At 51.4% G+C, this 25789-nt stretch overlaps 2 protein-coding genes across 3 annotated transcripts; one reads left to right on the top strand and one right to left on the bottom strand.

Moving 5' to 3' along the window:
* The first annotated feature begins 4356 nt into the window (after positions 1-4356).
* CLTB (clathrin light chain B) lies at positions 4357-22960 on the top strand. Of its 2 annotated transcripts, none has more exons than XM_019942693.3 (5): positions 4357-4703; positions 9719-9765; positions 16767-16842; positions 17104-17215; positions 22510-22960. In XM_019942693.3, the coding sequence occupies exons 1-5, from the start codon at positions 4517-4519 to the stop codon at positions 22679-22681; spliced, it is 594 nt and encodes a 197-aa protein (XP_019798252.1). In that variant the 5' UTR covers positions 4357-4516; the 3' UTR covers positions 22682-22960. The 2 variants fall into 2 exon arrangements, with proteins under 2 accessions (XP_019798252.1, XP_004313056.1); XM_004313008.3 differs by having other exon boundaries at positions 4362-4703; positions 16725-16842.
* Positions 22961-24794: 1834 nt separating this feature from the next.
* On the bottom strand, positions 24795-25736 carry HIGD2A (HIG1 hypoxia inducible domain family member 2A). Its single transcript, XM_004313009.4, has 2 exons — positions 25551-25736; positions 24795-25212 (listed from the first exon to the last, which is right to left on the bottom strand). The coding sequence occupies exons 1-2, from the start codon at positions 25702-25704 to the stop codon at positions 25046-25048; spliced, it is 321 nt and encodes a 106-aa protein (XP_004313057.1). The 5' UTR covers positions 25705-25736; the 3' UTR covers positions 24795-25045.
* Between the last annotated feature and the right edge of the window lie 53 nt (positions 25737-25789).

Raw genomic sequence — 25789 nt, 5'->3', positions numbered from 1 at the left:
TATGGTAACTCTTATTTTAGCCTTTTTAAGGAACCTCCATACTGTTTTCCATAGTGGTGGCACCAATTTACATTCCCACCACAGTGTAGGAGGGTTCCCTTTTCTCCACACCCTCCCTAGCATTTTATTCTTTGTAGACTTTTTGATGATAGAGAAATGGTTTATTCTTAAGCCTGGAACATTTTGCTGTGCCAGAAAGTGAGAATGCTCTCAAAGAATGATGTAGACATATCAGAAACACAGGAGCCAGCTTGAAGGGGCTCCCAGTGACCCAATCTTGGACAATTTGAGCACTAAAATAAATAATGATAGCAAAATACTACAACCCACTTGGATCAAATGAGTCTATGAATCTTGCAGACACAGCAAACAAACAAACACTTTCCCTATAGTAGAAAGCCAACTAATAAATGTATAAGGAATGATGGAACTAGAAAATTACCATTTGGCAACTATCATTATAATACCTGAATCATGTAAAAATCAGTAGATACTATAATGAATGAATCGGTGTAATTTTACAGAGCGATATAAAATTTACAAGTATTAATGTACCCTCCACAAGACATTTATTAATTATAAAGGGAAAAGTAGTAATTTTACAGTGGAGAAACCTAACAGACACCACCTTAACCAAGTGATCAATGTTAACATCACCAGTGGACATCCCTGGCGGTCCAGTTGTTAAGACTCCGAGCTTCCAATGCAGGGGATATGGGTTTGACCCCTGGTTGGGGAACTGAGATCCCGCATGCCAGCAGCTAAAAAATAAAAAATACATAAATAAACATCACCAGTAACTGGAGAAATTGACATTATGTGCTTCCTCACATGATGCACTGAAAGGAACTCAGCATCACATTTGTATTATTCCTGCCAAAAATGTTTAACCTGAATCTGATCAGGAGGAAACAAAGGCACCTCAAATTGAAGGATGAAATAACTGACCAGTAATCTTCAAGACATCAATGTCATGAAAGAAATAAAGAGAGGAACGGTTCTAGATTGAAGGAGATCAAACAGAGAAGGTAACTGAATGCAGTACATAAATACATTATTTGGGATTTTCTTTTCTTCTATTGTTGGGACATTTGGTGAAATCTGAGTAGGTTATGTCAATTTGATAATGGTATTATATCAATATTAATACCTTGATTTTGATAATTGTATAATAGTTATATAAATGAATGTCCTTATTGTTAGGAAAACACAAAGTGAAATATTTTGGGATGTAGGGTCATGGTGTCTATAACTTACTCTCCAACAGTATAGGAGAGAGACAGAAGAAAAAAGAATAAAGACAATGTGATAAAGTGTTATCATTTAAGGAATCTGGTGAGAGGCCTGTGGGAATTATTTACAGTTTTCTGTAAGTCTGAAATTAAAAGTTGAAAAGGGTGGGGGGGAACCTTGAAAGTAAAATCAAAAAAAAAAAAGGAGCTTATTAGTGGGAATGTAAAATGGTGTAGTGGCTCTGAAAACCAGTGTGGTGATTCTTCAAAATATTGAAAATACAATTACCATATGATCCAGCAATGCCATTCCTGGGTATATATCTAAAAGTACAGAAAGCAGGATCTCAAAGAGATATTTGCACAGCTGTGTTAACAGCAACATTATTCATAGTAACTAAGGTGGAACCAACCCAAGTGTCCATGGACGGATGGATGAAGAAAATGCGGTATATACATCATACAATGGAATATTATTCAGCCTTAAAAAGGGAGGAAATTCTGTCACATGCTACATCTGTCAGAACATGGTGAACCTTGAGAACATGCTAAGTGAAATAAGGATACAATACTGTATGATTTCACCTTTGTGAGGTATCTAAAGCCGTCAAATTTATATTAGCAGGAAGTAGACTGATGGTTGCCATGGGCATTGAGGAAGGGAAAGTGAGGAATTGTTTAACAGGTATAGAATTTTTTTGTTTGTTTGTTTTATAAATTTATTTATTTATTTTTCGCTGTGTTGGGTCTTCGTTGCTGTGCGCGGGCTTCTTCTAGTTGCGGTGAGCGGGGGCTACTCTTCATTGTGGTGCGCAGGCTTCTCATTGTCGTGGCTTCTCTTGTTACAGAGCACGGGCTCTAGGCGTGCAGGCTTCAGTAGTTGTGGCACATGGGCTCAGTAGTTGTGGCTCGCGGGCTCTAGAACTCAGGGTCAGTAGTTGTGGCGCACGGGCTTAGTTGCTCTGCGGCATGTGGGATCTTTCCGGACCAGGGCTCAAACCTGTGTCCCCTGCATTGGCAGGCAGATTCTTAACCACTGCGCCACCAGGAAAGTCCTAGAATTTGTTTTGTAATATGAAAAAGTTCTGGATATGTGTTGAACAACAATGTAATTGTACTTAACACTACTGAACTGTGCACTTAAAAATGGTAAAGGCCATACTTTTGATGTATTTTTTACCACAATTAAAAAAAATCTCTAAATTAAAAAACTAGAAGTTAACATAGTGGATGATTTACAGATGAAATTATATAATATATGGGGAAGAATAAAGGTTGCAGATGAAACAAGACTGACTCTATGTTGGTAACACTGAGGTTCAGGGGTTATTATGTGGAGTTGTATTATACCAATCTTTCTACTCTTCTGCATGCTTGAAATTTTCCATTAAACATGTTTTTAAAATTTCTCCACTTCAGACTTCATAAGCTGAAATTTAGATTCTGTGCGACTGTCCCATATCTTTACTCAACTTTATTTATTCATGTCTTTTGACCATTACTGAGCTTCACAATTAAATGGAGAATTAGAAGACAAGAACTGTGTTTAGAGTTATCCAAAGATATTTAGGGAGGTGTCAAGAAAGTGGGAATCTCCAGCACAAAGAAGTGCTGCATGGTTCAAAAGATAACTTTTTAACGATCATTTTTAATATTCATGATTAAGAATAAGAGTCATGTACAAGAGCAAGCATGGTTGCAGAATGATCTGGACCAGTAATTTGTATAAATTAAGCATGGAGCTAAATTCTGCTGATGGTTAAATTAGGAAGGAGCAGGAAGGAAGGAAGAAATAGCTGGGAAGAGTGCCTGTAGTGGCACCGAAGTCTCCGGGAACCAAGTAAGAACATCCAGGGGAGAGCACGGCGGGCACAGAGCATGTTCACTAGTCCTTCTGTCTCTACGAAACCTGGAGTCCACACTTATGGCTGGTTTGTTAAACTAGGAAACTTCCAAGGTCTTTTCAGCACCTGAGCCTGCGGCTGGGGGAATGAGGGAGAGGAATGAGATGGATGATGGTGGAGTGCTGTGCTTGGACCAGGTTGTGCAGGGCCTGAAGCTTCTTTCTTTCTTTCCTACACTGAAAAATAATTATATTCTCATCATAACAGTGAAAACTACATCAAAGTATTACTGTGCAAAACTGAAATTGCCCTTTCGGTCTAGCCTTCTGCTCCCCACCCCCAAGGGAACCCCCAGTTTGCAGCACATCTTTCCTTTCTCTTTTCCAGGTTATAGTTGACTTTCAGGTTTCAAATTAGAAAGAGAAAATCCCAAATCCAATGGTGGTTCTCCGGGCCCCCCAATACCCTGTGTTTAAATGTCAGAGCGCCTTTTACGCTGTGCTGTCTGGCCATTTCCCATCTGTAGGCCTCTTAGATTGTAATCTCCCCATCGCCAAGTCTCGGTTTTACTGTATTTTGGAGACTGTTTATTCAGGGTGACTGAACGGCAGGCTGCCTGGATAAATTAGGTCTGCCTTTCCCAAGCTGGTTCATACTTAAGGGACTTTTAAGGGACCCAGCCTCCAAGTAGGGACCCAGTCAGGACACACAAACTCTGGCGGCCTGAGCTGAAGCCTCACCGAATGAAAGGAAGTGCTGAAGAAATGCACGGAAGCAACACGGCCTTGCGGGAAAGGCCCTGGACTTGCAGGAAAGATACAATAAAGCCGTGGAACTTACTGTCATTTCTCCAAGGCTCATGATAATGGGCTTCATAATACCCGCCTAGCTTAGGAGAAGAAACTTTTGCAGAATGAATCAGGAGCCAGGTTGCGCAGCGACCACCCCCTCGGTGCTCCCGAAGCCCGGGCTGCCAACCTGCGGTGGCCCTGTACACGCTATGGTCACTTTCTGCAGTCCGCTTCGCCTCTAGACCCTGCGGGAGCTGCGCCTTGTCCTGGTGTCCTGGAAATGCGTGCTGCTGGCCCGGAGCTGGGAGTGCGGCCCGGGCCTCTGGGCCCCACGGGCTGCGCCGCCGTCCTGCTGCCGCCCTCCTGTGGCCGCTGTGAGGCGACCTCCGGCCGTCCTGCGGGCCTCCTCCCTCGGCCGGTGACATCACCGCATTCCCGTCCCGGCTCCTCCCGCCTGCAGCCGCAGTGACAGGCGAGCCGGGCCCGGTGGCGGAAAGAAAGTGCGGGGCCGCCGCGCCGAGCCTGTCCCCGCCGAGGCCGGCTTCCCCGGGCGGCTCGGGTGACAGTGTCGCGGCCGCCGGGCGCAGGGCGGGGCACGCGCCGGGCACAGCCGAGCGGCAGGCGGACGCTTCAGAGAGACGTGGGGAAAATGGCTGATGACTTTGGCTTCTTCTCGTCGACGGAGAGCGGGGCCCCCGAGGCGCCCGAGGAGGACCCGGCGGCTGCCTTCCTGGCCCAGCAGGAGAGTGAAATCGCGGGCATAGAGAATGACGAGGGCTTCGGGGCACCTGCTGGCAGCCAGGCGGCCCTCACGCAGCCGGGACCCGCGAATGGGGGTGAGTCAGCCTGGTGGCCTGGGGGTTGGGGGACCTGGGGCTCGCACCCGGGGTACCGGGTGGAGTGAACAGGGCCTGCTATGGCCAGCCAGGAGCAGGCCTGGGGCTAGTGTGTACCTGACCGGGACCTGGAGGAGATGCGGCGGGGACGGGGGGGATCTTTTGGAGATCCCCATCTGAGGCCTTGCCTGGGGCTGTGGATCTGGTGGCTCCCAGGACAGAAATTCGTCATGACATTTCATCCCCAAGCCAACTCCACTATTGCCTGGCTCTGGAATCCAACACAGCTCAGGCTTGAGCTTCCCAGTAGGCTGGCTGCCCCAGGCCGAGCCCTGCAGGTGTGGGCAGAACCCCAGATCTCCCTGCTCCTCAGAAGTAGCTCCCTCCTAACAGCTGGGAAAGCAGGGGATGCTGGGTGCTCCAAGAACTCACAGACCTTCCCTGGGGAACACCTGCCATCCTGCAGTCACTGGTCTAGGCACTTTTCTTACATTTAATCATTTCATATGCATTATTAAACCCATTTCAGAGATGGCAAAACCGAGGCTCAAAAGGTACACTACTGAAACAACTAGTAAGTGGCAGAGTGAGGACTCTAAATCATTTCTCTCTAACTCTAACCCTTTCCACCTGACCACACTGTCTTCCATATGCCAGGCTCTGAGTTAGACACCAGGGTGGGGGCAGGAGCACAGAGGGCTTCCGTCAGATGTGGTCCTGTCCTCCTGGGGTTTGTAGCTCAATGGTTTTCCAAAGGAGGTCCAGGACTCAGGATTTGGGGCCTGGTCCTTGCAGTACTGTGTTTATCAACAATGTTCCTGCTCTGGCTTTGCCTGAAAGGGCAATTTCTTAACGTATCTAGTAAAAAAGTAGATATCACTTTCATGGGTACCTCCAAAACAGCGCTTGCTTCTTGTTAATGTTGTCGTTTTGGTAGGAGTTTATGGGCCTGTTGGAATAAGTGGTACCTTACATATTTTTTAAAAATGTTTACAAGTAAGGATTCTTTTAGTCATGTTTGTATTCATTCAGCATTTACTGAGCACCTACTGTGTGCCAGGCCCAGTGGGGATACAGATATGAATAAGACAGTTCCTGTGGCTTGAGGAGCTTGAAGCATCTCTGTATCCTCTTGGTATGAGAAACATAACAAGCCTTTTGTAACATATAAGAAACTGGAGGCCCAGAGAGCCTGAATATCTTGCCCAAAGTCACACAGCCATGAGTGACAGATCTGGGACTTGATCCCAGGCTTCTCAACTGTGGGCTCCATGCTCTTTCAAATGCTGTGGCAGTCACCCTGGGAGGTGATGAGATGTAGAGGTAGGGAGGGGGGTCTTTTGCTACCCAACCAAGCCAGCAGTGGAGGACTTCTGAAGAAGCAGCAGCTCCTAGCACTTCAGCGGGACCCTCACACATCCCAGGGAATTCCTAGGAAATGTGAGCCCACGTTCATGTACCAGTATTCATTTGTCCACATCTTCCCCTTGAGACCACCAACTTCCCCAGTCGGGTTGGCCTGGGAGAGGCCCTGCTGGGAGAGCCAGTGTCAGAACCACCTAAGAGAGAAGCAGGTAGAAGTCAGGCAGAGGGCCGCAGAGGTGGCTGGGGGTTGAGCAGGCTGTGACCTCTCCCAGGACAATGGGGCTCCAGGGGTTTACAGCCTGGATGGGAGGTTCCCTCTCCGGCAGGGGTGGTGCACAGATTGGCCCCCAGACCTGAGGTGGCAGGGAGAGAAGCGGGGACGTGGCCCTCTGAGGGTCTCCCAGACTCACAACCAGTAAAGCTGCAAATGCTCAGCTGCTCTGCTGAGTGGGGCATGGGGATCCGGGAGGGGTTATGGGATGGCGGCTCAATAGGTGGCCAGATAGGATGGAATTGATCTGATCCTCCTAGGCCTAGACGGTGATGAGCAAGTAATCCCCCGAGACCAGTGATGAGTGCCAGAAGCCCAAATGAGGTGCGGAAAATGTGCCTTGGGCTGCTGGGAGCTGGGTGGAAGCTCCCGCAGCCAGCACCACTCATCACCACTGAGTCTCGTCTCTTAAATGATGCCCCTGTGCTGAGTGCACTGACGTTGGGCTCCCAGGGAAACTGTTTAGTGTAGGCCTGAGCCTGAGCCACTTTGAGTCTCTCCTCTGGGGCTGGAACTACGGCCAGCCTGAGCAATGGATACTTTGTTTCCATTCATCAGCCTTGGGTAGGGCCCAGGAGGTGTGTACATTTTCACACCCAGATTTCTAAGCACTCCACCTGGCTCTGACCCCGACTTGCCCAGTCATTTCCTGGCAAGCCCATTTCCCCTGATGGGCCTCAGTAACCTCCCAGGAATGTTCTGGACCCTTGTCTGCCCCCGTTCCAAAAGGGGTCAGGGATCTGAGAGAAGCAACACCCACAGGGTTATCCTTGGGACTCGTATCTGCCGTACTCCGGTTCTGCCGGCTTCGGACTATGGACACGTGATTATCAACGTGCCATGGGCTACTCATTGTGGGGACAGACACTTTTAATTCTGTGTGTGGGTATGTGTGGATTCCCAAAGAGGTTAAGCCTCATTCCAGGAGAACACTCATGGGACTGAAAGACTGGGGCACAGAGACTTTCTGAAGGCCAGGGTGGGCACCTGTGGACAAGGAGTCTGAGGCTGGGACTGGTCGGGGAGGCAGGGCTGCAACTTCCCCTCCAGAAATGCCAGGTGCACAGACCAGCATCATCGTGAATGGACCCTGGTAACGTAAGGCCCTGGTAGAGGAGATGCCCCAGGAGAAGAAGCCACTTTGCAGAAGATGCTGCCACTAATTTAGGGGCCAGGCCACCCATGCAGGAGAAACCCCATCTGAATGAGTAGGGAGGGTGGCTGACAACGATTGGTCAAAATCAATCAATGTTTGAATGTTTGGCTGTGCAAACAAAGTTGATTATAATCTATATCAGCTGGGCATTATTTCCATGGGATTAAGTATCCTTCTCTTCAGTCCCCAAGCTGAAAACACTGTCACCATTACTCACAGCTCTACCTGGCTGGTAAAGTGTACTTGTCAATCTGCGGTGATCTCGTGCAGCCTCCTGTGGGTCTTGGCTAAGAGGCACTGCAGTTTCTGAGAGTCCTCAGGCCTTGTAGATAACAGTGGGCCCCCAAAGAGCAATTCAGCTTCCATTTAGCCAAAACTGCTCACCCTTAGGAGCTGAATGGGGTACAGAGCCTTATAACGGAGTGAATGACCCGTGGGAGGTCACAGTAATCGCATAAGAGCGTGGGGGGTTCTGTACGATATTCTGGGATACCCCAGAGTTGAGACCTTCCATCAGCACCCAGGGAAGTAGGGGAAGTAGTAGAGGGCTTCCCAGAGGGGATGACTTGTGAGCTGGGCCTTGGAAAACAACTGGATCCCAAAGAACATTCTTTAGTGAGGGAAGCAGGAAGAAAGGTGTGGGATGCGGCATAGTGTGTTTGGGGAAGGAGGAAACCAGAATAGGGTTTGTGGGAGGGACTGGTGGGAAGTGAGGCAGGAAAAATGGGCAGGGCCAGATTGTAAAGATCCTCACGAGCTATGGGCCAAAGTTCAATGTACTCATTCAACAAATATTTATTGGGCTCCTATTATGTGTCAGGCACTGTTCTAGGTGCTGGATCCCAGCAGTGGACAAAACAAAGTCTCTGCCCTCCCAGAGGGCATTCAAGTGGGGAAGACAGATAAGCACATACAAAAATAAACATATCAGGCTGTGGTAGGTGCTACAGAGAAAATAACTGCCCAGGGGAGGAGGTAGGGGTGCTGGGGGATGAATGTCAGGGGTGGTCAGGGAAGGCCTCTAATAAGGCAGTGTTTGAGCAGCAGCTGAAGGGCGTGAGGCAGCAGTCCACATAGAAATGGGCAGGAGAGCTTTCTAGGGAGAGGGGACAGCACCTGCCAAGGCCCCAAGGAAGGAGCAGGCCCTATCGGCCACCATGGTCCACGGGAAGTGGATTTCCTTTTGGTTTGTGTTCATTATATTTTTAATTAGAGGAGTGACATAGGTAAGTGTATGCTTTTCAAAACGTCAACCTTGGCAGCTGGTTTGAAAGAGGTTTGGGAGAGGGTGAAGATGGAGGCAGGGAGGCCAGTGAGTGGACAAAAACCATTTATTCCTTCTTTCTTTAATGCACTGATTCATTTGCTTATTCAACAATTAGTTTCTGAGCGCGTCCTAAGTCACAGGTACCGTGCATGGCTCTGGGGAAGACAGCGGTGAGGATAATGGACACAGGCGTGCCCGTCCAGGTGCTTGCCACTAGCGGGACAGACAGGCCAAAGTAGTTGTACAGGTGGGCCAGGCTGGGGGCAGAGGGCGGAGGGCAACTTTGAGGATTCTTGTTGCAGCAGAAGCCACAGGAATTTGTGACTAACCAGATGTCAGGGAAAGGGACCGGGAGGAGTCACTGTTTAGGTGAGGGCAAAATCGACTCCTTCTGGGAGGGGCAGGAGGAGGAAAAGTAGGCCAGGTGCTGCCTGGTGGGGGCAGTGATTCCTGCTCTCTGAGGTGGAGCCATTGCTCAAGGCACCACAGGGACAGGCAGAGACCTGCAGGCCCCTCTTCCTGAGCCCTCTCAGACCCTGCCCTGAGCCTCCAGAGCCTCTGCCTGTTCACCAGGCACAAGCTCCACAGACAGTTGGGCCATTCCCAGCCGTGGCTGAGGGGAAATCAGTTTTGGGTAGGTGAGGACCTATTATTGGCTGGGTGACCTTGGGCAATCATGTAGCCTCTCTGAGCCTCAATTTGAGAATCTGTAAAATGGGTTGATAACAGCTTTGTCACAAGGCTATGGTGAAAATCAGAGGTCATATGGCTGTGAGAAGGCTTTGTGCACAGTCAAGGATTGAGCCCAGGTTATTTGCATATCCATTATGTGTGCGTGTAGGGCGGGGAGTCAATACGCACATGGACATATACAGAGGTTGCTTCGGGGGCTAATGTAAGACCCTGCTTGCTATAAGCTGAGCAATGAGTGATGCTGTCTTCTGTTCTCTTTCCAGCGGGTTCTGAGGACATGGGGACCACAGTCAATGGAGATGTGTATCAGGTAAGCAAGATTCTGTCGTAGCAGGGGAAGGGACCGACAGCCTGGGTCTCAGTAACTTTTGGCCCCCATCATGGGTAGGATTAGGGATTCAAGTTCTGTTCATTGGGATGGGAACATCAGAAAGATTTTGATGTGGTTCTTTTGGTCATGTAGGAGAAGGGGATGAAGAATAAGGACCACAGGGATCAATGGGGTGTTGCCTCAGGTTGCCCGTGATGATGTCCAGCTTCCAGAGGGAGAGATTAAGTGGCCTGCAGTGGCATGGACTAAAGGAAACACAGGGCCCTGCACACGTGTGTGCCATTGGTGGGAGGCTGAAGCCAGTGGTCATCTGCACCATGTCTGAGCATTTTAACTGGGTGAGCCTTGGACCCAGAGATTCCACTTCTCAGAATTTTCCCAAAGGAAATAGCTGGACAAGGACACCCAGATTCTTTGCAGGATTATTTATAATAGCAGACAAACTGGAAACAACCTAAGTGCCTAGTATTGAGGGCCTGGGTAGGTAAATTGGAAAACCATTCTGTTGTTAAAAAGAGCAGTCAGAGCTTTCTGTATTGACATGAAAAGATGCCTATAATATAGTAAATGGAAAAGCAGCTTGCAGAATAATATGCACAGTATGGTCCTGTTTTTTATTTTAGAAATATGTTTCCATGAAAGATCTGAAAGGATGTGTACCAACTGTTAACAGTGGTTAGCCCCGAGCTTGCGGGAGAAGGGGGGATAAGGAGAGGGCTTTCACTTTCACTGGATTGTCTTAAAATTCTTTGTAGTGATCCTATAACACACATGCGCACACACTCACCCCCCCCACAAAAAAACAGCTAGTAAAGATATTTCTAGTTAAATAGTGCTTCTCTCCACACTCACTTAACCCCCCTCCCTTCATACATACACAGTTCATTTTGAAAGTACTTAAAGAACTTGGACCACAAATAGCATCCCCAGGACCCCACAGATGCAACAGTCTTTACCCCCAACCTGCAGATACCTGGGTGGGGGCAAAACCTTCACTGGATAAACTTTAATTCCCACTGGACTGGCTCAAAGACCCTTGACTGCTGGGGCTGCAGCTGCAGGATCTCCTGAGCTCTGCTTCGTTGAGGAGCTGGCCTCCTAAATCCTCAGGGAGAACAAACAATACTTTCTTATGTAAGAGAGATGGGCTGGTACCTTACACAGGGCAACTGGCCAAGTCCCATTTCTGGAAAATTACTCAACTACCAGCAAGCTAGAAAAGTCAGTCTCTAGGACTTTAAGGGCTTCGTGTCTCCCTGGGCCTGAGAGCACCAAATAAGCAGCATTGACGCCGGTACAGTTTGGCAGAGCATTGAGACTCAGGCTGCTCCTGTCCCGGGCACACTGAAAAGGACGTGGCCTGACCCAAAAGGTCTGTGTCCTAAAGTGGCCCTGGAGCTGGAGATACACTTGGGACCGGAGAAGTACCTAGAACACCATGAGCAGGATAATTTTCCCTTTCTATACATTAGGATCTTGAGGCCTTCTCCCTCCCTGCCCCAGGCCTCGCTTTGTATTTAATGGATCTGAGAAACCCTGGGCCTCCTCCACAATCTCGGTGGGAACTCTTATTCTCCCTGCTACCAAGAATAACCCCAGCTATGTTTATCTGTAACTCATTTCACATCTGTGCCACGTTAGCATCCTAACAGGCAGGGGAGGGGTCACAGATGAGGCGAGTCACTCAGAAGCTTAGTGGCCAAGTTCAGGTTCATCTAGATCTCCTGCCCCTGATCTGGTGCCCTTTGTACCATCCCCTTGTTGCTGGAGCAGGCAGGCCACAGCCCCTGGCTGGCGGGTGGGAAGCCCCTGCAGACTTTTCTTAGGATGGAGCATAGAGCAGGGTCTGGCTTGTGCACCCCAGGCTTTCAAGGGTCCTGGGCAGAACTTTCCTGCTACCTTTCTTAATCTTTTCTGGAAGGCTATGGGCCACTAGGGGGTCCAACTGTGAACCTGGTCCCCAATAAGGCCTAAGGATAAGCCTGCATCCCCGTTGAGCTACTTAGAGGAATCAACAGCTCAGCTCAGCTTAGCTTTAGCTGGTCAATCCCACAGATTGGTTATGCCTCATCCTCCTGGCTGTCCCTGGAGTCACAGTACATGCTCGGCCAGCATGGCCCCCCGGAAGCCCTTGTGGTGGTATCCAGTGTCCAGCGGAGGGGTCCCTCGGGAGAGGAGTGCTGGGGAGCTGGGCTGAGAAAGCCTGGCCCTGACTGTAGCCTGTGGCCTTTTAGTCCACAGGCCATTCCTGCCTGACCTCTTCCCTTTCGAGCTTGGGAGGGACTCAGAGCATTCCTGCAGCCCCTGGTGAGCCCTCCTGGGCTGCCAGCCCCACTGGCGGCTGACCCGATTTCCTCACTGCGACAGTCAAGTGATTAAAGAGGAGCCCGGCTGTGGCCCTCCTGACCTCACTGCTCACTGGCAGGGGCAGGGCAGGGAAATAAGTCCAGAGCAGCTGGAGAAGGGTAGTCAGCAAATAGCTTCTCAGGGCCTTGTCTGCTGGCAGCACCACTGTGTTCTTCCTGGTTGTGGTGATGGTACAGCGCAAGCCGGTCTGCTGGGGGCATGCCACGGGCAATGGTGAGCCCTGCAGCTCTGCCACCCGTGCATGTGCATGTGCATGTCCGCTACAGGCTACAGGGGTCACAGGGCAGTTATCGCATTCAGGCCCCATTTTGCACCCCGAGTGGGATGTTGTCACTCCCATTTGACAGGTGAGGAAACCTAAGGAGCGCGGGGAAGGGACTTCTTAAAGGTCGCGCATCCAATGAGTCGCAGGAGGGAACTTAAAGCCCAGTCGCTCTGAGGCTGTGTCCCCGTGCCCTCCACATCGCTTTGCAGGCAGCCCCTCATTCCTTCATTTAGTCAACTCGCATTCTGAGTGCCATACGCTGTGCTCAGGGCCTCAGATGTAGAGGCAAATCCCATGGATGTTTGTCCTCGAAGAGCTCAAAGGACAGAGACCTGAAAGTCATGCAGGATGGCAAGGGCTTGGGTGTGGGGCTGGTCTCAAGAGTTCTTACTATGCGTCAGGCACCACCCAAAAGCGTTATGTGGATTAACTCATTTCATCCTCCCAACACCCCTACGACGTAGGTTCTGTCATTATCCCCATTTTACAGATGAGGAGGAGGATGCACAGGGAGGTTTAATAGCTCTGGTTGCACAGCAGGGAAGAGCTGGGACCTGAACCAGGCTCAGGCGCCAGACGCTGCACTGAAGTCAGAGAGTGCGACAGGGACGGATGTTGGAAGTGGGTTCCAGGCTGCCCAGGGGCATGTGGGTGGTCCTGGCTAGGGGGACAGCATGTGCAAAGGCACAGAGGATAAGACACGCATTCTGGGGCTTGCCTGGAGCCTGGCACCTGCTGCAGAGAAGGGTGTGCTGGGGGAACCTGAAGAGACCACGGGTGCAGGGATGCTGTGCCCGCAGGCGGAAGGGATGGGGGTTGGGGGGGCGGGCACAGCTCCCAGCCAGAGCCTGTTACTAGGCCATGCTGGTGGAGGACGCAGGCCCAGCTTGGCCAGGCTTTGTGCCCAGGGCCTGGGCACAGCATGCTTGGACCACACTGAGCAGTGCCCCTGGATGTGCAGTGCAGCTGCCCGCCCCCCCCCCCCCCCCCCCCCCCCCCGCCCCAGAGAAGCCCCAGGGTCTCTCAAGCTGCTCCTACACCCAGACTGCTCCTACGCGGGGCGCTGTGGCGGGCTGCGGCAGAGGAGTTTGGATGGAGTCAGACAACCTGCGCTTCATTTCTGGCTTTTCCCAGCCGGACGGCTTTGGACTAGTTACTGCCCTGAGCTGGATTTCTCATTTGTGAAATTGGGATTAGAAGCCCTGCACTGCTGCCTCTGCAGGTCTGTTGAGAAAAGTGCTCTGTAGCCCTGGAAGCTGCTTCTAAATCCCTGACCTAGCCACTGAGTGAGCCAAGGCGGGTGCATGTGTGGGTGTGAGAGAGACAGACGGGGAATGGGGCGTGGGGCAGTGGGAGGAGGGGGTGCAGTCTCTAACCTTGGGATGGTAGACTTATCAGGGAGACCAAAATCACGTGACACAGAAGTAACTTTGGTCCCTATTGGCTATGTATGGACACACGTGTGGCTATGTGTGACACCCAGGAATTCAGTTTGAATTCTGGCCCTGCCAGTTCCTGGCCAGGTGACCCTGGGACTTCGGAGCTAGACTTTTCCTACCTGTAAAACAAAGATAATGAAACCCACCATGTAGGGTTGTAAAGACCAAAGGGAACCGTTTAATTGCAAGTTCTCTGCCAGTTTTAAAACGCTGTAACCTGTGAGTCTTAATTTTGGGGCAGTCTTGATGGAGATAGTGGGTCCTGAAGGACACCATGGGATGACTTTTACCCAGAGGACCCCCTCCAGCCCACCTCTCCCACCCCATCTGCTCCACACCTGGTAGCATCTCTGTACTCAGATTTTTGCAAAGGCACCGGCCTCATGTGGTCCTTAAGCGGCCCGCTCTTGGTCTGAAATGCCCTTTCCCTATCTCTTCCCAGCCTACTCTGCTCCCAGGCTAGAAAGGTCATGCCCTCCCTTGTCCCCACTCTTTCATGACCCGTGTTATGCATGTACCCCAGCTATGGTCCTCATTTGTGAGGGACTCCCTCTGCAAGCTTCCGGATGATGGGCTGTCTCGTTCATCCCTGACCCCAAGCCTGAACATCTGTTAATTCATTCAAGTAATGTTCTTGAAATCCTCCTACAGCCAGGCCCTCCATGTTCTACATACTATAAAGAGACAGGCAGTCTCTGTCCTCATGGAATTCCCTTACTGGGGGGCGGGGTAGGGTGGGGTGGGGAGGGCAGATAGTAAACATGTAAACAAACCAGGCTTTTAAGATAGCCTGAGTGCCAAGAAGAAATAAAATGTAGCACCTGGATAAACATGTAGAAAGTAAAAGTAACTGCATTTGTCTGCAGATGGGACAGTCTATAGGATTGGGCAGAGGTCCTGGTAGCCTAGCCTCAGGACAGGGCTGTTCCCAGAACTGGAAAGGTACACCTGTGATCAACTCGTGTTGTCCAGATTAGGGCCCTGGAAAGGCCCCTCGAGATGTCTTGAGAGACTCTCTCAGTTGAAGTGTAATGCTGGGCAGGAAAGAGGAATAAGGACAGTGCCCCAACTGCCCCACCCAAGGGTGGGCCTGATCCGAGGAGCCAGGCTGCACCTCTCCGCCCTGGGCCTGCCCTTCCTTCTCCCCAAAGACAGCTGGAGATGCAGCCCTGATGTTCCATCTGCGTGCTCCTTCGCCCTGCTGCTCACAGCCCCTTGGGCAGATGCTTACCCAGCCCTTCTTCTGAACCGGGCACATGCTGGCCCCGGGGGGATCTTCATCCACATGGCCACTGCTTACTGAGCACCAGCTGTATGCCCACAGCAGGCACCACTGGACAGATGTTGTTGGGTGGGGAGAAGATACGCTGGTACTCGTGACAGTTTTAATGAGTGCTTGCAGGAGGAGCACAGGGAGCAATAAAAAGATGGGACAGGAGTTCAGAGGCTATAAACAAGGTCCTGTCCTGCCCACCGGGAGCTCACGGTCCAGCGGGGAGACACCTGCAGTAGAAGGTGAGGGTGTGACAAGAAGCACAGAGAGGACAGGGTGTGAAATCTGTTTTGGGGCTGGGAAATATCCCAGAGCTGGTGACCTCTGAGCTGGAAACTTGTGGGGTGGAATAAGATTTCATCAGCCAGAGAAAGGAGGGAAGACAACTGAAGGCGAAAAGCACAAAGGAGACAAAAGCGGGCAGCATGGGCGTGTGGGATGTGTGCAGACAGGAATGCACGGGGCGGACAGAGCACCAGAGTGGGCGTGCCAGGAGATGGGGCTGGATCATAAAGTCTCCAGCTTTGCGAGACCAGAGGGGAGCCCCATCCTTGCTGGGCTGAGCTCTCAGCCTGCAATGCTTCAAGTCACCACCCTGGCAGGTGGCGTGGAGAACTGGGCAGAGCCCTGGCTTGGGAGCCAGAGGACTGGACTCTGGCCCTGCTTCTGCCACTGTGTTGTGCCATCTCTCCTGGCCTCAGTTTCCTCCCCTATAAAATGGGAATTAATAATAATAATAATTCTAGCTACCATTTACTGAGCCATCACTCCATGCCAGGCACTCTTGTAAATGTCTTATAAATATTGTTCCATCAAATCCTCACAACTAACTCTTAGAGGTAATTTTATTACTATTCTCACTTCAGATGAGAAAACTGAGGCCAGGCAAGGTTGAGCAACTTGCCTGGGCTACACACATATATAGCAGGCAGTAGAGGTGGGATTTGAACCCAGATGGTCCAGCTGCAGAGTCTGAGTTTTTCATCACTGTACAGTCGTAGCCATGGCCACCCTGCCTATCTCAGGGCTGCTCGTTCACTCAGCAAATAGTTATTGAGTACCTGCTACATGCCAGGCACTGTGCTAGATGCTGGGGACACAGCAGTGAACAGGACAGGCAAGGTCCCTGTTGCCACAAGGGTGACATTCTGATGGAGGAGACAGACAATGGACAAGTAAGCATATTATAAAGTGAGGCCATTTGGGACTGTGTTATTTGGTAAATAAAACTAATAGGGCAGGGCTTTAATGATAGAAACACAGGGAACTCTCTGAGTGCCAAGAAGCGTTTGAAGTTCTTTACACTTTTTTAACTCATTTCATCCTCATATTAACCCTGTGGGGTGGGTGCTATTTTGTAGCCCATTTTATGATGAGGAAAGTGAGGCACAGAGAGGTTGAGTAACTTGCCCACGGTCACACAAGGAGCAGAATTACTGGCAGAGGGCACAGCAAGTGCAAAGGCAGGGTACAGTCCCAGGAGACAGTGGGTATGAGGTGGTTTGAGATGTGAGGGGGTGTCCTGGTACTCAGGCGCCAGACACAGAGGGGCAGGTGGACAGGCTGGGTACACTGCCGTGTGTTTGTGTCCTAGGAGGCTAATGGTCCAGCTGATGGCTATGCTGCAATTGCCCAGGTCGACAGGCTGACGCAGGAACCCGAGAGCATCCGCAAATGGAGAGAGGAGCAGCGGAAACGGCTGCAAGAGCTGGGTGAGGGCAGGGCTGAGTGTGCAAGCTGGGCTGGTCCCCCTGGCCCCGGGCTCCCCACGGGGTTGGCTCTCTGGGACACGGTCGGGTGGGGAAGCCTTAGGCTATATGGGGCCCTGCCCCACCTTAATGTGGGATTGGCTGAGGATGGACCCAGGGCTGCCTGCCGGGGCCGAGGGGAGAAGCAGCAGCCAGAAGCACAGCCAGCTGTGCCTCACATCCCTCCTGGAAAGCTGCTGTTCATTCACCTGTTGTGGGTTGCAGATGCTGCCTCCAAAGTGATGGAACAGGAGTGGCGGGAGAAGGCCAAGAAGGACCTGGAGGAATGGAACCAGCGCCAGAGTGAACAAGTTGAGAAGAACAAGATCAACAACCGGTGAGAGGAGCTGTGAGGGTGCGAGGGGACTGTAGGGTCATGAGGGAACTATGGGGACATGAGAGGACCTACAGGGATATGAGGAGCTATGGGGACATGAGAGGACCTATGGGGACATGAGAGGACCTACAGGGATATGAGGAGCTATTGGGGACATAAGAGGACCTATGGGGACACGAGAGGACCTATGGGGCATGAGAGGACCTATGGGGCATGAGAGGACCTATGGGGACATGAGAGGACCTACAGGGATATGAGGAGCTATGGGGACATAAGAGGACCTATGGTGACATGAGAGGACTGATGGGGACATGAGAGGACCTATGGGGACATGATAGGACCTATGGGGACATGAGAGGACCTATGGGGACGTGAGAGGACCTACAGGGATATGAGGAGCTATGGGGACATAAGAGACCTATGATGACATGAGAGGACTGATGGGGACATGAGAGGACCTATGGGGACATGAGAGGACCTACAGGGATATGAGGAGCTATGGGGACATAAGAGGACCTATGGTGACATGAGAGGACTGATGGGGACATGAGAGGGCCTATGGGGACATGATAGGACCTATGGGGACATGAGAGGACCTATGGGGATGTGAGAGGACCTACAGGAATATGAGGAGTTATGGGGACATAAGAGGACCTATGGTGACATGAGAGGACTGATGGGGACATGAGAGGACCTATGGGGACAATGAGAGGAACTATGGTGGGGGGACTGTCTTGAGGATGGGTGATTTGGTGGCAAGAACGCGGAGGAAGGAGAAGCCGAACCCACGATGATGTTTCCTCAGTGGCCTGTGGAACTCAGCGCGCTGAGCTCTGCAGAGCTGGTATGCCGTTAAGCTCTGACCTCCTCACCACGACAGACAAAAGTGAGTCTGCCAGTAAGCAGACGAGGTCCTGGGACCCAGTGGGATGTAAACCAGGCCATCCTGGAGCCCAGTGGCCAACAGCTCGACCTGGGCCCCCTGTGGCCATGGTTATCATGACAGAGAACACAGGCCTGGCAGGAAGGGAAGAACCAAGCCGTGTGCAGGATTTTATTGCTTATAGAAATGATAATGCTTCGACCCAGAAGTGGCTAAAGAATAAAGGGAAGTTAGTGGCCTATATAACTGGAAAGGCCAGGGGTAAGGGCTACAGACCCAGTGGACTCAGGCACTGAAACAAAGTTCGTCAGTGCTCACTTTTACTGTCTCTCGGTCTGCTTTCCCCTACGTGGCCTTCACTCTTGGGCACACACCCCTGGGATGGGGGCAAAGGTGGCCACTAGCAGCTCCAGGCTTCTGCTCGATTTTCTTGGCAACTTCAGTGAAAATAAGCCTCTTGCTCCCAACAGCTCTAGCTGAAGTCCTCCACCTGACCTTCATTGGTCTGGTGTGGGTCACGTGCCCACCCCAGGCCCAGTGATTGTCTCGGGGGAGGGACTCTCCCATAGACCCAGCTTGGTCGATAGTCCCATTACTTGGGTTGTGCATGGGGTCCGGTCCCACCCAAACCACAGGGACTGAGTGGGGGCAGCTGATGCTTCAAAGGACAATCAGGATGCCCTTCCTGGAAGAAGGGGGACAGATGTTGGTCAGGAAAGATAGCAGAGGCCCACCGGAGAATACCTTGCAGAAATGGTCTCAGACTAGAGACTGCCAGCAGCCCCTACCTCTGAGGCTGTGCACTTCAAGGTACAAGACTTGCCAGAAAGGAAAAGGCTGGCTCTGGGAAGCCACCACCTGGAAGCTGCTGCATGCCAGGCCCTGGGCCGGGCACTGCGGAGGCCGAGCTGAGAAGGACGCAGTCTGTGTCCTCAAAGAGCAGAGGAGGGAAACACACGGGTACAGCTGAACTCAGTAGTAGGGCCCTCTGCAGGAAAGCTGTGGAAGCAAGGGATGTGGGTGGCGGAGGGACCTCTGTGTCTAGGGACCTGGGCTTTGGAAGGTGGCTAGGAGTTCACCAGGAGAAAGAGGGCAGGGGGTGGGGGAGGGTATTCTAGACTAGGGAACAGCATGATACGAAAGAAAGGACGTTGTGCTTGGGCACCAGTGAGTGGCGGGAGACAGGGCCGGAATGAGGGCTCCCATGTGCAGGGCCTCGGAGGCGAGGGGCGGGCAGACACAGGCGGTGGGGAGCCACTGAAGGTTTGTAAACAGGGGGACTAATATGATAGGGCTGAGTTTTAGAAAAGGCCACCCACTCGGGTGGGTGGAGGATCCCTGCTCTCCTCTCAGGACTGTGGAGAGTTGCTGAGCCTTCCAGAACTATGCTTCCTAACACATCTCCAACTGGAGGTACTAACGCTGTCTCTCTTTCTCTTTAACCCTCTGCCTGTCTGTCCATCTTGCCATCCCGTCTTCCCCCACCTAACCCCCTTCCCTCAAGGATCGCCGACAAAGCATTCTACCAGCAGCCAGATGCTGATATCATCGGCTACGTGTACGTGTCTCCTTTGCTCCTCTGCAAGGGCCTGTGTGTGGCTGGCAGTTTCTTGAGTCTCCCCCTTGTGGGGTATAAATGAGTATGGCTGGGCCTGGGGCAATGATCAGAGCAGGAGGTGAGCCCGAGGGGTGGGTACAGGCACCAACCCTCACCTCCATCCCTCCAGCAAATGTTTATTGAGCATCTTTGAGACAGCTTTGCTAAAATCCAGGCAAAGAAAAGAAAGGAATGTCCGGCCATCCCCAGGTGAGAGAGGCAAAGGGCAAAGCAGCCCAACTCCCTCCTTTTGAGATGCCTCTTGGAGGGGGGAGGTGGGGTGAGTCTTCTATTGAACAAACAAACATTGAGGGCTGGTGCTAGAGGTATAAAGAATGCACAGCCATTCCCCGCTCCTGCCCACAAGTGCACTGCTCCTCCTTAGAACTTCAGCCTGAATTTGGTCATGAGCCCCTGTCCAGACCACCAGTGGTTCCCTTTCACGTGTTTCTGCTTTGAGGTCTAGTTGGTCCTGTGCCTGATCCAGACCAGAGATGGCAGAGATTTCCTCTTATGCCGCCCCGCTGGCTGGTAGTGACAGCCTGGACAGTGTGCTGGGGATTGTGAAGCCGAAGAAAATAATGCAGTGATGAATGTGTGATGATTGCCACGTGTGTATGTGCCAAATATTTGCTGTTCCTCGCTCTGGATACGCCCTTGGCAGGCCTCTGACACTGTCTGGGCTAACGCTTCTCTCACAGATCATGGGACACACCAGAATAACAGCTTTCCACTCCTTCCTTCCGTCCACTCTTCCATCTTTCCAGTGCCAGTCTCTGGTCAGACAGGAGTAAGACACACATGGTCTGTCCCCCCAAGTTGCTCATGATCAAGAGTGTGTTGTGATAAGAGCCACATGCAAGGACACAGTGGGCTCAGGGAGAGCCCAGGCAGGCTTCAGAGGTCAGAGTCCACCGGCCCTTAAAGTGTGAGAAGGAGTGTGCTGGGTGGGGAGGGTGAGAAGGGAATGGCATCCTAGGTGGGAAAAGCTGCTGGGGCAAAGGCGATGAGATGGGAAATATCTAGCGGCCTGCAGCGCCTGGAGCGGTGGGAATGGGGAGAGAAGGTCAGTTTGGAGCCAGTTGCAAAAAGCCTGTCGTGAGATGTTAAAAAGCTCAGACTTGATCCTGAAGGCAGCGGGGAGCCATGGGAGGTTTCAAGCAGGAGAGTGGGGATGGAAGAAGGGCATCGGCGCTGAGGAATACCACAGGGCGTTCAGTGCTCCTGTTGCACCCGAAGAAATGGTCCAAGGAGCACCCAAGGGAGTCCTGAAGAGAGGAATAGCCTAGACCAGCGCTTCTCAGTCTTCCATGTGCCTATGAATCACCAGGGCCTCTTGTCAAAATGGAGATTCTGATTCAGAAGGACTGAGGTGAGGCCATGATTCTGCATTTCCAACAAGCTCCATGGTGATGCCGGTGCTGCTGGACCATGAACCCCACTTTGAGCAACAAGGTTAGAGGCAAGCCTCTTGACCCAGAAGAGAGAGCTCCTAGGATCACTCCCCTCAGCCCCACTGGTCAGCCAATGTCACACAGCACCTTACATTTTCTCAAGCCTACACACACCTGCTACGTTGTTTGATTCTCAGGCCAGTGAGACAGATCAGCAAGGTGGAGGCACTGATCCTCCCTTCCCAGGTTAGGAAATAAGCACACACCAGGGAAGCAAGATCACTAGCGAGGGGCCGGGTCACCTGATCTGGGGCCGGCTCATCCTGAGCCGTGGGGATCACGTGGAGAGCTCCCTGCCATCGGTCAGTGCCTGGCATGTGGCAGAACTGGTCCTGCTTGAGATGCAGGGGGCTTCTAAGGAGAAAGGGGCTTTAGGGACACTTGTTGGCGAAACAGGACAGAGACCCAGCCCTCCCCACCCCAGAATCCCTCATTGCTTTTCTCTTAATGACTCCCATGTTTAGGTTTTGTCCACTAAACTACATTTATTATACTTTGTTTCCCCATTGTTCTTTAATCAGTGGCTTCTGTAACTGTCAGCCAGAACTTCTGATGAAAAACCCACCAGTTTCCATCCTAATTTGATTCCAATCAAAGGCAAAGACTCCAGTGGAGCATTCCTCAGGCTGTGGCGCCAAAGAGATAATAGTCATTTGGGGCTAAAAAGAGTTCTGTAGTCAAGTATGCTTGGGATATGGCAGATTCTATATCCATCGTGTACTCACATTCGTGGTGCACATAAGCACATTAAAGGCTTTGCAAGTCTTGTTTTGAAGATCTTCTTTAACTGATTCTTCTATACATTTTTGACCACAGCTCTTTTCTAAAGAACACTTGTAGGGTCCACAGAACCCCGAGGCAATGCTGAACCAGAGACTTCAGCTAGGTGGTTTAGTCAATGTCCTGCTTAGTTTTTGGAAATGTTGAAAATAGCTGAGATACTGCATTACTTCCTCCAAGGGCCTTTAGGTGTCAGGAGCCCCAGTTTGGGAACTCTTGATAGAGAGGTAATGGACAGACAGTGCTGGGGCAGGGGTAGGAGGCTACTTGAGCTACAGTGGCAAGGGAAGACCTTTCTGAGGAGGTAAGGCCTGCACTCAGACCTGAATTACAAGAAGCAACAAGCCATGAACATGTCTGGGGGAAGAGGTGACCAAAAGTACAAAGGCCCTGAGGTAGGACCAAACTAGGCTGTTCCTGGGGGCCTGAGGTCAGAAGGCCCGGGGCTGGGGAGGAGACGTCTAGACAAAGGACCCCAGAGTAGGCTGGACAAAGCAGTCTTGCTCAGTGGGAGCAGCGCATCACTGATTAAGGGGAAAGGCAGACAGCTATGAAACCTCTGTCCTATCTCCACCTGCAGGGCATCTGAGGAGGCTTTTGTGAAGGAATCCAAGGAGGAGACCCCAGGCACAGAGTGGGAGAAGGTGGCCCAGCTGTGTGACTTCAACCCCAAGAGCAGCAAGCAGTGCAAAGACGTGTCCCGCCTGCGCTCGGTGCTCATGTCCCTGAAGCAGACGCCGCTGTCCCGCTAGGAGCCTGCCACCAACATGGCCGCCATACAGGGGCCGGGCCGGGCAGAGGAGGAGCAGCTGCTTTGGCCAGGGGGAAATGCCTCCAGCAGCTGCTACACAGCCTATTCCGTTCCTCGCCATCTCCCGGGGCCGGGAAGGGGAACCCTCACCCCTCTCAACTGTCATTCCCTCACGGCCCTACGGCCCAGCCCCTCACATCTCCTCTCAGTCCACAAAATTGTGACTGTCCCTCCTGATGTATTTTTTTTTCTTGGCTTAAAGGGTGTGTTGTTAACTCTTTTTACACTTATTTCATTCTCATTTCTCTGGAAGCCACAAACTGGTGTCAGGGCTGTTTGTGCTTAGAACTTTCCCAGCTTCATGGGCTTGAGAGAAGGTAGGGCTATTTCCCTGGTAACCCAGGAGCTGCCAGCTGGCAGAGGGCATCCCAATCTGTCTGTGTCTGCTGCCTCCAGCCCCAGGAGGAAAGACAACCTCTCACAGAATGCTTTGCAAGCTTGATCCTTTCTGATCCTTGAACAAACCCATGACATAGGGATTCTGTTGGTCTGTCATATAGCCACAGACACCCAGAGGGGAAGCAGCTTGGAGGGAAGAGGCAAGACCAGAGGTTCCCGGTGGGTGCTTCCTCTTTGCCTGGGTGAGGGGCTGGTGAAGGTAGCCTCTGCCACAACCCTTCCTTGGGATTGGTCAGGACCCTCTGCCTCTTTCAGCTGTGCTCTTCTGTGGATTTGGGAGAAACAATCAGTGACAACACCTTCCCCTTCAAGAGCGTTGCAAACAGGTTATGTTCAAGCCATTGTGATCTGAACAATGTTTAAAAATATTTAATTGCCAACCGTATTAGTTTCCTAGAGCTGCCATAACAAAATACCACAGTGTCTGGTTTAGAACAACAGAAATTTATTGTCTCACTGTTCTGGAAGTCATAAATCTGAAATCATGGTGTCAGCAGGGCCATGATCCCTCCAAAGGCACTAGGGAAGTATCTGTGTTCCTTGGTGTTCCTTGCCTTGTACAAGCATTACTACAATCCTGAGTTCATCTTCACATCGCCTGCTCTCTATACATGTCCGTTGCTGTGTCCAAATTTCCCCTTTGTATAAGGACACCAGTCATATTGGATTAGGGCCCACCCTACTGACCTCATTTTAACTTGATTACCTCTGAAAAGACCCTATTCCCAAATAAGGTCACATTCTGAGGTACTGGGGTTAGGACTTCAACTAATCTTTTCTTTTTTGGAGGGAGGGGAGCCCACAACACCAACAGTTAAAAATAGTGGCCATCCTCTCTAGAAGTGCCGTAGTCCTCACCACTTCATATCTGTTCCTTGTGGAGGCCAAGGGTCACCACAAGTACTGCTTTACATTTATAATCTCTGTCTTACAGCTGAAAGAGCATGGTGGGGGCAAGAAACTTAGCTGGCCTAAGTCATTCAGCTGGTGTTGAAACTGATGGAGTCACAGATGGAAGGAACCTGAATCCGAATCAACACTTTAGGGATGACTGCAGACCAGGAACACCTGTTTGAGACTTTACATGAATGAGAAACTCATGAGTTGCCTCTCTTCTAGAGGTTGCTCAGGTCCCCAGCCTCCTTTTTTCCTTAGCCATAAAACACTAGGTGCTGCCACAAACCACTGGCAAGCTTTGGGGATTATGCTTTATGCCCTTTCTGTTACACCACGCTGCTTCTCTAAGCCTCAGTTTCCTGGTCCATAAAATGCATCAAGAACCAAGCTGAGATGGTCTAGATCAGTGGAGCCTTAGGTGCTCTCAGGAGGTGGGATTGGGGTCAGGAGCAGAAGTGGAAGGCAGAGCCCCCTGCCTCTGACAGAACCATGGCAGGCCTCATATGAAGGAAGGTTTTCTACTGAAAGTTTGAAAACTGTTGGAAAGCTCAGTTTTTTTTTTTTTTTTCATATAACATCACTGTAGAGACTCTCTACTTTTAATAAGTACCCCAGGGTGATTGCTACCAGGAAAGTTTGAGAATCAGTAGACTATTGGAATTCTAAGAGCCCCTGCAGTCTTTAGTCTGTTTTCTCCTAAAACCAAAAACCAAAAACCAAAAAGCATGGGGGTGAGACTGGGAATGAATTCACCAAACTACAAGTGGATCAGAGTTTATTAAGTAGGGAGTGGTGAAGGTGCAGCACAACTAGAAGTATGCAACACTCAAACTGAACCGAACCTGAGATTCCTGAAAAAAATCTGTCGGTTACACAATTGGCCACTTCTGCCCCCACTGATACAGGGGCTTGTCAGGGGACATGAGGGAATAATGCCAGTGGCAGGACCGGTGGTTGCTCCTGGAGCTGGGAACGATCTCCGCGGAGCTTTCAAGGGCAGGCCACCGACTCAGGGTCGAGATTTCATAGTGGATGCAGCCAGACCCATCAAGATGGCTACGACCGTGAAGCCCTGGGCGGCGATTCGGGTGCGCATCATGAGCTGGGAGCGCTGGCTCTGACCCCGGTGGAAGCAGTAGAGGCCGTAGGTAAGGGCGGCCGCTGTGCCCAGGCAGCCTGAAGAGGCGACAAAGCAGGTGGGAAGCACCCTCCCCGCCTTGGGCTCCCGCCCCCAGGGTCAAAATCTCTAAACAGCAGCTGAGGAGACGGGGGTATGGGGTGGAGCTGAGGTGGGAGGGGCTGGCCAAAGCGGGGATCCTCCGTGTCAGAATCGGCCCCATCTCAGCGCCCCAATCCCGTCCAGCTCCTGCTCCAATCACCGCCCGGCCCCTTCGCTACATCTCTGGTCTACTCTCATTCCAGTCCCCCCTGGCGTCCCCGGTCCTCCCCGATTTCATTCCCCTGTACATCACTGTCTTCTTGGTCTACAGTACCTTTAGCGCCCGCTTGCTTACCTATGGGTACCATTGGGTTCTCGCGGGTCTTGCGAAGAAACTTTTCCTTGAAGCTTTCCGAAGTGCTGTATACACTGGGGCTAAAGCCCTCAATGACTGGGGGCTGCGATGGTTCAAAGGGTGCCTCCGGAGTGACGGGGCCAGGAGTCGCCATGTTTTAGGCTACAGCAGTAGAAGAAAACCCGGACGCTAAACCCCGCCTCCTGATGAGGTCATCAAAGAGGGCGGGGGAAAAGGAC

Source organism: Tursiops truncatus, chromosome 3 (assembly GCF_011762595.2).
Source record: "Tursiops truncatus isolate mTurTru1 chromosome 3, mTurTru1.mat.Y, whole genome shotgun sequence".
In the NCBI taxonomy this organism is placed as follows: domain Eukaryota; kingdom Metazoa; phylum Chordata; class Mammalia; order Artiodactyla; family Delphinidae; genus Tursiops; species Tursiops truncatus.
Note: the sequence above shows the minus strand (reverse complement) of the source record. Positions and strands in the feature narration are given on the sequence as shown.